The 12142-nt window shown below is 40.6% G+C and overlaps 1 protein-coding gene across 4 annotated transcripts in view; it reads right to left on the reverse strand.

The window, feature by feature from the left end:
- The window catches only part of LOC101736701 (dynamin-like 120 kDa protein, mitochondrial), a 28709-nt gene that overhangs the window by 8761 nt on the left and 7806 nt on the right, over window positions 1-12142 (reverse strand). For all 4 annotated transcript variants that reach the window (XM_062675593.1, XM_021346324.3, XM_021346325.3 and 1 more), the window contains exons 10-13: window positions 10676-10774; window positions 10207-10338; window positions 9978-10123; window positions 8582-8743 (exon numbers count right to left, since the gene is read on the reverse strand). In XM_062675593.1, coding sequence (XP_062531577.1) covers window positions 8582-8743; window positions 9978-10123; window positions 10207-10338; window positions 10676-10774 — 539 coding nt within the window. The remainder of the gene's footprint in view (window positions 1-8581; window positions 8744-9977; window positions 10124-10206; window positions 10339-10675; window positions 10775-12142) is intronic.

A 12142-nucleotide genomic window follows, 5' to 3' on the forward strand; every position in this document is an offset into this window, starting at 1 on the left:
CGCATTTACACTGTAGATGTCTATGGTCTCCAGTAACCACTTGGCACCACGTGGGCTGTGAGCTCGTCCGCCCATCTAAGCAATAAAAAAAACCCTTACACTCTAAGCCAGTGATGGGCAAAGTACGGCCCGCCGAGAGTCCATCCATCCTAAATATTCTAGTCAGCATTTTGGCGCGCAAAATAAAATCTAACGTTTGTGATTGAAAATCTTCGAATTTTTAACGAAAGCCTCAATTCGTCAGGGGCGTTTTGAGCTTTCATTATCTCATAATTAACTTGACATCATTATAATTATCTCCGCAGTCTGTCACAGGTATTAGTTTATTTATTGGAAAACTAGCGGCCCGCTCCGGCTGCGCTCGGGTCTTTAACAAAAATTTCAACGATATTTGCGGCATAACTATAATAGTTAGACATGTGCTGTCGCGACACTTTTTGTAAATAATAATGTGTTCTACAAAGTCGTAGTACATTATTTTATTCTATCATCAATAGTTTTCGCAGGGCACGCGATGTAAAGAATATTTTACGTATATTTTTTACACCTTTGGTTACATTACTGGAGTTTTAGTAAGGATCCCTAATTTTTTTCAAAAAAGATTATAGCCTATGTCACTCGGGAATAGCGTAGCTTCCAAACAGTGAAGGCATTTTTTCAAATCGGTTCAGTAGTTTCGGAGCCTATTCATTACAAACAAACAAACAAATCTTTCCTCTTTATAATATTAGTATAGCTGTAGGGTGCGGTGTGAGTTTGTTAGTTAAAGATAATGTTACTTAAAAATGTTTATTGTTAAAATATAGAGAAATTAAATTAAATGTTAATGTTATGAATGCACCCGGGTGACGCGGTTGTTGATCGTGCACTGACGGTTTGTGGAAATGAAGTTAACGCGTCACGCGAATTATGCTGACAAAGGTGTTCGGTAATATATCACCGAACATATTCCGGGGCAACAAAATAGAGTATACTTTAATAAAATAATTGTTAGTAAATAGATGATTACGGCTTACAAGAGGATGAAAAACAAACAAAAATAAAATTAAAATGTTAGTATAATAAAATTTAAGAACTTAGGGTCCATATAGGTTTTCTTGGTATTGGAGAGCACGCTTTGTTTGACACTTTGGCATAAATGTTCACATCACCAGGCGAAGGGTCCACCACAGAAGCACGCGCATTAAACCTAAAGCACTATTTACATTCTCACAATCACTACACTGTTGAAGTTCGATGCCGTCAGAGATGATTGCCCGGTTCACACTCAAGCGTCGTCGTCGCCAGAGTAGCACGCCGGTAGCCAGCACGATGACGATGACGATGATGTATGTTAGTTAAAATGTCCAACAATATATTTTGCGACCCTTTCAAATTGTGCAATAAATTAGTTGTAATAATGGACATTAAGGTAAATTCTTGTAGAATCGATATGTTGTTTACTTGCTGTTGAAGTCGATTTGACATGTTTTCTAGGTTAGTTATGTGTTTATTAATAGTCTTATGTTGCTTAGACATGACTTCTTCTGTTCTTTTTAGTAAGTTGTATTCAGATTCGACGATCGAAGTTTGGTTTTTCCATAAACTCACTAAGTACTGTTCATTATATTTTACGAGCTCTATGTCTTGCGAGTATTTTTCTGCGAAATGTTCATCTAATACTCCGAACAGAGAGTTAGCAAGATATCCGACACCGTTGATAAAAACACGACGCTGTCTATAGTGCTCATTCAAATGTTGATTCATAAGTAGCTTATTATAGTCAGTTAATTCTTTGTATTCGTGGATCAATTGATCGACTATTATGCTACACTGACCATCTTCCAGGACTTTGCATGATTTATCTGAATGTGTTGTCGCCTTTTCGAATGCCTTCATTCCTTCTCGATATGGAGACATGTTATAATATACAACCAAGTTCCAAGTGTTCTTTATTAAATTTAATTTTGTTACAGGATCAAAATATAATGATCGATCCCCTTTCAACTCGGTTATGTTACAGGCATCGCTGGTGCATAATGACATGAAAAATATTAATGCCATCACCATACACGATAGTCTTCCAAGTCTTGATTGTTTTTGCTTGTGTTTTGTAGGTTGAGACGAACAATCATTTTATTTTTTCTTATAGTCAAAATTGTCCACTTGCTCAGCTGATTCAATGAGCAATTTAGACAGTTTGACGACAGGTCGTTGTATAATGCCATTTTTTGTTTTGAGTGTTACCACCCTGACATAGCCGTCGTTGCCGGGAAACACTTCTATGACTCTACCCATGAGCCATTTTCCAGCCGGAAGATTGTCTTCATAAATAACCACCATATCTCCAGTCTTCATGTTTGTTTGTGGCTTCACCCACTTCTGCCGCGTTGTTAATTGTGTTAAATAGTTTGTCTTCCAATTATGCCAAATCTGTTTGAATATGCTGTTGGTCAAATGCCATCTAGTTCTAGCGTCCTCTTTTGTTTCTATAACGGTTACCCCCACCCTTCCATTTAAGAAATGTGCTGGTGACAGGTAATCCAGGTCTTCTATGTTTTCTGTTAAAGAACACAATGGCCTAGAGTTAAGACAGGCCTCCAGTTGTGCTAAGATAGTGCAATACTCTTCAAACGTTAACTTTTGTTCTCCTACGACTCTTTTTAAATGCCACTTCAAGCTCTGCACGGCTCGTTCCCACAGGCCTCCTGCACTCGGCCAAGAGGGTGCGTTGAAATGCCATTCAATGTTCATTTCTGCAACTTCAGCCAAAAGACTGTCACTAAGGACATGGCATAAAGTATCATATTCTTCCTGTAGCATTCGGTTGGCTCCAACGAAGTTCGTGCCTTGATCGCTGTATAAGTGGCGCGGTGCCCCCCTTCGGGCCGCCATCCTTCTGAGTGAAGCCAAGAATGCTGAGCTCGTTAAGTCAGAGACTAAGTCCAAGTATACCGCCTTCGTAACCAAGCAAACGTATACGACGATGTATCCTTTGGTTGTTTTCACACCTCTTCCTTTGTTGATCTTGACATCGACAAAACCAGTATAATCTACTCCAGTATGGTAGAATGGCGCAGCCTGGTTGACTCTAGCAGCAGGAAGATCACCCATTAGCTGGTACAACTTCTTTGTATCATATCTACGACATGTTACACAATTCCTTAACTGTTTTTTGGTTGTATTGTATCCACTAGTTATCCAGTATTGTTGTCGGAGTGTTGTTAAGGTAGGTAGAGGCCCTCCGTGAAATGTTAACCCATGTGCTTCGTTTATTAATAATTCGGCTAAACGGCCTTTGTTGGGAATTATTTTGGGATGTTTCATTTCAGCACTCATGTTCGCGTTCTTTAGTCGACCTCCAACACGTAGGACACCGTCTTGATCGATGAACGGTTTTAAATATAATAATTTACTGTTCGACGCAACTTGTTCATTTTTGCTTAGTTTTTCTATATCGGACCTAAATTCCGTTCTTTGAATATGTTTTATAATAGCTGATTTGGCATTGCGCAGTTCTCGTAAAGTTAGGTACGACGGTAATTGTTTACGCTGCACAATAGGTGTCAATGCTCTTCGTATCCATGCTAATACGCGAACAATTTTTTGAAATGTGCTAAATTGTTGTAGTAAATAATCAATAACATATTGTTTGTTTTCATGTTGTAAAACGTGTACTAACGTCTTGTTTTTTGTTTCTTCTTCTGTTTTATATATTAATTGTTCCTGTTCCCTTTTAAATGTTTTTAGCCATGACGGTCCGTTCCACCATAAAGCATGGTTTACCAACTGATCGCCAGTAAGTCCTCGGCTTGCCGCGTCAGCGGGGTTCTCGCTTGATTTTACGTATCTCCAGGTTTCAGCTGGAATTATGGATGTTATAGCAGTAACTCTATTAGCAACGAACGATTTCCAACGGTTTGGCTCTCCATTCAGCCAACCTAAAACGACCATCGAATCACACCAGCAGTAGAGCTCCAATCGACAATTTAAACTTGCTTTGATGAGTTTAATGAGCTTAGAAAGCAAATGAGCCCCACAAAGTTCAATCCGTGGTAATGTTAAGGCTTTCTTATGGGGTACGAGCTTCGACTTGGCTGCTAGAAGCGTTATGTTCTGTAGATTTTTAGACCGAGCGTACACCACACAAGCGTAGGCAGCAGTGGACGCATCACAGAATCCATGTAATTCAATAATATTATTCTCTTCTGATAAGATCCACCTGGGTAAGGTACAATTGTTGATGTTATCGATGTCTGTCGTCAATCTTGACCACTCAATATGAACATCTTCAGGCACTAAATCGTCCCACATCAGATCTTTCTTCCATAGTCTTTGGAATAGTAATTTTAGTTTTGTTGAAAGCGGTGTTAACCAGCCGAGTGGATCAAACAATTTAGATATTTCTGATAGTAAATTCCGTTTGGTAAGTTTTGTTGTAGACTTCAAGAAGTTGCATTTAAAGGTAAAGTGATCTTCTTTCGGATTCCAACGTAAGCCTAATGTTTTCGAAGTGTCGTCCGCCTTAAAGTAAAAAATTGTTTTATCGTTACATTCTTGTGTTTGTTCGAGAAGTTGATGTTTGTTTGATGACCATTTTCTGAGATTAAATCCGCCCGACTTCAAGAGCTCCTTTAAATCTGATATCAATTTTTTACCTTTCTCTATAGAATAGCACCCGTGGAGGAGGTCGTCCATGTAAAAGGATCCTTCTAAAACTGTTGCTGCTTCCGGATATTTGTCTCGTTCATCTAATGCCAGTTGCTTTAACGTCATCATTGCTAGAAAGGGTGCTGCTTTTGTTCCGTAAGTGACTGTTGTTAGTTGGAATGACTGTATCGGTTGTTTTGGTGACTGTCTCCATACGATTTTCTGAAGTTGTTGATCATCGCTATTTATTAAAATTTGTCGATACATTTTCTCAATGTCAGCGGTAAATGCATACGGAAACTGTCTCCATTGTAATAAGAGAACCTGTAAATTCTTTTGTAGATTAGGTCCTTTATGCATAATGTCATTTAAACTCCATTTAGAAGATGTTGAAGCTGACCCATTGAACACGACTCTTAAGCTTGATGATAAGGATTCTTCACGTAAAATACCGTGATGAGGCATATAGCATTCTTGTGTTATGTTTCTGTTGTTTTCCGGGATCATATGTCCTAACTTAGCATATTCGTACATAAACGTTTTATATTTTAGTGCCAAATCCTTCTGTTTATTAAACTTATGTTCTAAATTTTTGAGTTGAGCAATCGCCATTGGTTTCGATTTACCTAAATTATGTTTTAAATCTTGCTTTAGAGGCAATCTCACTTCATATCGACCATTTTCAATGCGTTTTGTTGTTGAGCAGTAAAAGTCGATACATTCCTGATCTTCTACGGAAATATTCGTCGATTCGTTGATTTCTTCCACCTCCCAAAATTTATGTATATCTTCCACGTTATTGAGAGCCACATTACAATGATAAGTTTTAATACTTCCGCATAAAAACCATCCTAACTGTGATTGTTGAGCCATGGGTTGTTGTAAGGTTTCTCCTTTAATCACTCCTCCCAGAATAATGTTAGCGTAGATATCCGCACCGAACAGTAGATCGACTGGCCGACTCTTGTAAAACTCGGGATCAGCTAAATTGATATTATTCAAATATGACCACGCTGGCTTAGAAAATGTTTTCTTTGGTAAACTTTTTATTAAATTGTTCATAATGAGTGCCTCTAGTTTGAAATTGAAGTCATTGTTAATTGAGGAGCATTCTATGATTACCTTTCCTTTGCAGCTGTTTTCGTTTTGGCCTACACCAAATATCACCCCTTTGCATCTTTGACGATTTAATCCTAATGTTTGGGCTGCTGCTTCAGTTATCAAAGATATTTGCGAGCCTTGATCTAACAAAGCTCGCATGTTGTAATAGGTTCCATCAGCCGCTTTCACCTTCACCAAAGCAGTAGCTAATAAAACTTCTGAACTCTCATTTAGCGAAGCGTTAGAGGTTTTTGAAACATTCTCATTTCGTGTTATGCGTTGTTTCGCAATGTTTTGTTCAGTTGACACCGGAGCTGACAAGTTCATGTATTTCGTAAATGCTTCGTGTAATGTAGTGTTATGCGGAGCTAAGCATTTCCGACAAGTTAATGTTGAAGTGCATGGATTTCCATTATGACTAAAAAGACAATTGATACAAAGTTTCAATTTGTTTGCAGTTTTGAGTTTCTGTTCGTCATTCATCAATAAGTAATTCTTGCAATTATAAAGTCCATGTTGTTTATTGCACAGTGGACATTTGAAATACGAAATATGCATTGATTTCGCAATCGGTCTATTTCCATCACTTTGTTTAATAAAATTGTTTGATTTGTTGAATGGATTATAATTATTTTTTCGAATGTTAGAAAATGCCTGAGGATAATTTGTTTGATTTAGAGGCCACTGAGGTACTATTTCTTGTTTTCGACGCGATGCTTCAAGACTAAAAAATTTTGTTTCCAAAAATTCCAGAAATTCTTTCAAAATTGGTAGTTCTCTGGAGTTCTTCAACGATTGTATATAATCCGTGTAGGTCTCGGAGTCTAACTTTTGACCTAGTATATGAACGATTATAGGATCCCATGATGTTATATTAACCCCTAAGTTTTTTATGGCATTAAGGCATTCCTGAGTGGTATCATGCATTCGTTTAATTTGTTGTAAGGATTGTTGTTGCATACTTGGGAGTCCCAACAAAATGTTTATGTGAGATGAGAAGATTAACTTTTTGTTGTCGTATCGATGATTTAAAATATCCCAACATACCAAATAATTATCGCTACTTATTTGAAGGTGTTGTATGAGCTTTTCAGCATCTCCTCTTATTTTACTTTTCAGGTGTTGCATTTTTTGGCTCTTAGATAGAGATGGATTGTTGTGAACAGCTTCCGTGAATAAATTTTTGAAAGAAACCCACTGATTATAATTTCCGCTGAAGACAGGTATTTCCAATTGTGGAGTAGCATTCGATCTATGAGCTACCGACCACATCTTTGTGTTCAATGTTTTCTTGAGAGTATTAAATTTCTTCTCGTATCTATCGTACACGGCGGCGTATGTTTCATTTTCTCCGTCCATCTCGGATTCGATTTCCCAGTGAAGGCTATCGATAGCAGCCCATCGTTCGTGTAGTGTTTTTAAAGAGTCTTCAAATTCCCATTTATCAGCAATCAAATCTACGTCTATGTTTGATGTTGTTCGTATAAAGGCTTTAAAATTAGCATATTGTCTTTTTAAGAAATCATCTAATTTACTGTTTGTGCCTTGGCTTCTTTTCATTTGTTCAACCTGTTGGCTTTGCCCACTGGTTCTTGTTTCTTCATTTATTTGTTTTGACTTCACTCCTGCTGGCGTCCGGGAACGGGCACCAGCTTCCTCCCCTTCTTGAAGAATGCCTACTTGTTCTACTAGTCGCTGATACTGCTCGTTAATCATATTCTTGGTTGCCTCATACGTTTGATATATTTTTTCATACTGTTGTTCGATGAAGTAAGGATGAGTCTTACTTATTTCGGTTTGTATACGGTCATGGTTAAATTGGCATTCTTGCCAGTAGCTCTCTAAAGTACTCAACCTTCTCTTAAAATAATCAGCCGACTTTCTATCCGCGCTATCCTTTTTTATGTTGATACTAAGTTTGACAATGTTGTCATAAATCATGGATTGAATTTCAATGAGTTCTGCCATGTTGTATATTTGTTATTATTAAGGAATAATAAGGAATTTTATTACTTGATAATCCTGTTGTCAGCTTACGAAACTCAGCCTCCTGTTCTCGACACCAAAGTTCTTGTTATGTTATAGTTCTCACACCACACACGCTCACAATAAATGTTACGCTAGTTCAAAACCTCATTCGACGGGAACACTTTTTCACGGAATTCACCGACGCGCAAGGGTCTCTCGAAGGACCAAAATGTAGGGTGCGGTGTGAGTTTGTTAGTTAAAGATAATGTTACTTAAAAATGTTTATTGTTAAAATATAGAAAAATTAAATTAAATGTTAATGTTATGAATGCACCCGGGTGACGCGGTTGTTGATCGTGCACTGACGGTTTGTGGAAATGAAGTTAACGCGTCACGCGAATTATGCTGACAAAGGTGTTCGGTAATATATCACCGAACAATAGCAGTATAGAAAAAACCACTCTTTTCGCCTATCTATCACACGCCTCACGTCTCACACGCCTAACAAGGCGTAACAGTAAAAGGTGTTTTGTTTATTGAAAAGCTTTAATACAAAATGCATTTTTTCTATATAATTCTGGCCCTACTCTAGAATTTCTTAAAATTTGTGGCCCGCCATTAAAAATGTTTACCCACCACTGCTCTAATCTCTAGGACTTCCCTACTGCCTCGAAAATGCTATATAACTAAATAATTATTTTTTGAGGATCCACTGACAGAAGTACAGTGCGATCAGCTGGGGTGTTATTAGCACATTCACAAGCACATCATGCGTATCTAGCTGCGACTGACCACGCTCAAAACCGTCGGACGAGAAACACCCCACTAGTGACGTCACACGGGACTATGGTAGTATGCAACAAGTCAGGATCTCATCGAGTACCTCGGGAACGTGTTCTTCCATTCGGTCTCCAGGTTGAACCTCATGGCTTTGAAGGCGTCGGCTTGCTGCTCGACGGTCGCGCGCACCATCCTCCAGAAGCACTCGGCGACGGCCAGCGACAGGTTCCTGGTGGTCACCTGCGATGGGGTCACCAGACCATTCCTGGGGACGACATCATCAACTCAGTCGTGGCTCCTGTAGTGCGACTTCAGAAGTGGAACAGTCGGTACACGATACAATCCAAGGTTAAGTGCCATTCATGTTGGAATGTCCATGGGCTCCGATAATCACTCGACATCAGACGGGCCGTGAGCTCGTTCACTAAACTATGTAATAAAAAAAAGTAAAGCTATTGCATAGCATTTTTTATCAACTTATGCAATTATAATTAGAGAATGATAATTTATTATTAAAACAATAATACAATAAGACCATGCTACACTTATAAACATTAACAAAAGCAACACATTAACTGTCCCCTTCACACTCGTAAGCTAGACCGCGCGAGAAAGAGATGGGCAGACTTTTCTTGATGCGCATGCAGTGCAACGTCACCCGCGCGCTTATTCACAAACACTACACAAGCGCAATGTGTGAATGTGTTGAACGCGAGCTACATGGTAGGCGGAGTGGGGGTGTTAGGTTTATTTTCGTTACGGAATTTCTTGATTCGGTCAAAACCCGCGATAAAAGCTATATAATAGCTTAAAAACAACGCATTTGAAATTTTTAGTTTTATCTCCCGGTTGGTGGGGGTGGTATTCACGTGGAATTTTTTTTTTTTTTTTTTTTTTTTTTTTTTTTTTTTTTTTTTTTTTTTTTTTTTTTTTTTTTTTTTTTTTTTTTTTTGTATTGCTTAGATGGATGGACGAGCTCACAGCCCACCTGGTGTTAAGTGGTTACTGGAGCCCATAGACATCTACAACGTAAATGCGCCACCCACCTCGAGATATAAGTTCTAAGGTCTCAGTATAGTTACAACGGCTACCCCACCCTTCGAACCGAAACGCATTACTGCTTCACGGCGGAAATAGGCGGGGTGGTGGTACCTACCCGTGCGGACTCACAAGAGGTCCTACCACCAGTGATTACGCAAATTATAATTTTGCGGGTTTGGTTTTTATTACAAGATGTTATTCCTTCATCGTGGAAGTCAATCGTGAACATTTGTTGAGTACGTATTTCATTAGAAAAATTGGTACCCGCCTGCGGGATTCGAACACCGGTGCATCGCTTCAACACGAATGCACCGGACGTCTTATCCTTTAGGCCACGACGACTTCTTATATAATATCCCTGGGCTCCAATTATCGACCAACTAATGAGCACATTTGCCTGCTTACCCAAAAATACTTATAGCTCTAGTCATATATTATTTGATTTGATATAAAGTTACTTGAATAGTTTCGAGGAGCTGAAGAATCTCTCCTCGTACTCCCTGATGCCCTGGATGGAGTCGTCCCGGCGCGAGCGGCCCGTCACCACGGCGTAGTAGCCCAGCGCCTTCATCGGGAACAGCTTGCCCTCCAGGATGCGGCGGATCTGAAACGTAGCCCCCGCCAGGGTCAGTGACCTCGCGGCACCCCCGCCCCCCCCGCCCCCTCCCGGTCGGTTGGGAATCTCACCCGGTTCGGATTGGCGAGGTTCTCTTCGGCCAGATCCACCTTGGTGAGCACGAAGATCGTTCGTTTCCCCTGTGGGTCACAGGAGGACACCAGGTCGGTCACGTTGCTGCGCTCTGCGTCCACTGACCCGTCCTGGAAATGAAAATAAATAATTTACTGAATCTTTTTTTTTATTGCTTTGACGGGTGGACGAGCTCACAGCCCACCTGGTGTTAAGTAGTTACTGGAGCCCATAGAAATCTACAACGTAAATGCGCCACCCACCTTGAGATATAAATTCTAAGATCTCAAGTATAGTTACAACGGCTGCCCCATCTTTCAAACCGAAACGCATTACTGCTTCACGGCAGAAATAGGCAGGGTAGTGGTAATTACCCGCGCGGACTCATAAGAGGTCCTACCACCAGTAAAAAGTTGGTTCTGAGATCGTGCGGCGGCTGACACCCAGGGGGCTGGTGGCGGCGCCTACCTGGATGCACAGGATGATGGCGTTGGGGTTGTCCATGTACTGTCTGGTCATCTGCTTGATGGCCTCGCGAGTGTCCGCCGCCATGTCCACGGTTTGAGTCTGAAATAACAACGATGATATATTAATCAAAATCTTCATCATCATCATCATTATCCTGCCCTTCTCTCAGTCACCTGGGGGCGGCACAATATGTTTTCTCCATCCATACTCTTCTATCATATACCATTTCTTCGCTCACTCCCCTCTTACCCATATCGTCTTTCACGCAATCTATCCATTTCTTCTTAGGTCTACCTCTTTCTCTATATCTTTCCACATTCATAGTTAACACTCTCTTACCAAACTCATTTTCATTTCGTCTCATTCAGCTTCTCTGTCACAGGTGCCACTTTCAGACTTCCTCTAACATATTCATTCCGTATTCTATCGATTCTCGTTACTCCACACATCCATCGCAGCATTTGCATCTCTGCTGCATGCAATCGCCTTTCATCCGCCACTTTTGTTGTCCAACAAGCTGATCCATACAAGACGGCAGGCCTTATTAAGGTCTTATATATCTTCCCTTTTAGGGGAAGAGGAATGTGTGAGTCACATATGGTGCCCGTGACTTGTCGCCATTTCATCCATCCTGCGTCAATTCTGTGCCTCACAGTACGATGCAGTTCACCGTCGCTTTGGATAACAGACCCTAAGTATCGGAAGTCTTGACATACTGGCAAAGTTGCTCCGTCGAGAGCAATGAGTGTAAAATTGGAGACCGCCAAAATCACAGAACATATGTTCGGTTTTCGATCTGCTGATTTTTAGGCCAACACTCTCCAACTTGCATCGCCATTTCTCCAGTATATTTTGAACCTCGAGCCGTTTTCTCCGACGAGCACTGTCATCGGCAAACAGCATACACCAAGGGGGCTCTTCCTGGATCTTCGATGTCAAGGCATCCATCAGCAGCAGGAAGAGATAGGGACTTAGCGCAGACCCCTGGTGTAAGCTCACTGCCACATTGAACTCGTCGGAATTCCCCGCGGTGGTTCGTAAATACGTCCTGGCTCGACTGTACATGGCACAGATTAACCTCACATACTTACCAGGTACCTATACCTTTCTCATTCAATGCCCACCACAAAACTGCTCTAGGTACTCGGTCGTACGCTTTTTCCAGATCAACGAACACCATATGCAGATTCTTGTGCACGTCGCGATGTTTTTCGCACACTTGGCGGAGTGCAAATATGGCGTCCGTTGTCCCGCGACCAGGCATGAAACCGAACTGGTTTTGGGTAATTTCACTTTCATCTCGTAATCGCTTTTCTATCACTTTCTCCCAAACTTTCGTACTATGTGACATAAGCTTTATTCCCTGATAGCTGCCACAGTCTTGCACTTCCCCTTTATTTCTGTACATGGGCACCAGTGTACTGGTGCTCCATTCCGTAGGGATCACTTCTTCTTGCAGCAGCTTAT

Source organism: Bombyx mori, chromosome 24 (assembly GCF_030269925.1).
Source record: "Bombyx mori chromosome 24, ASM3026992v2".
NCBI lineage: Eukaryota > Metazoa > Arthropoda > Insecta > Lepidoptera > Bombycidae > Bombyx > Bombyx mori.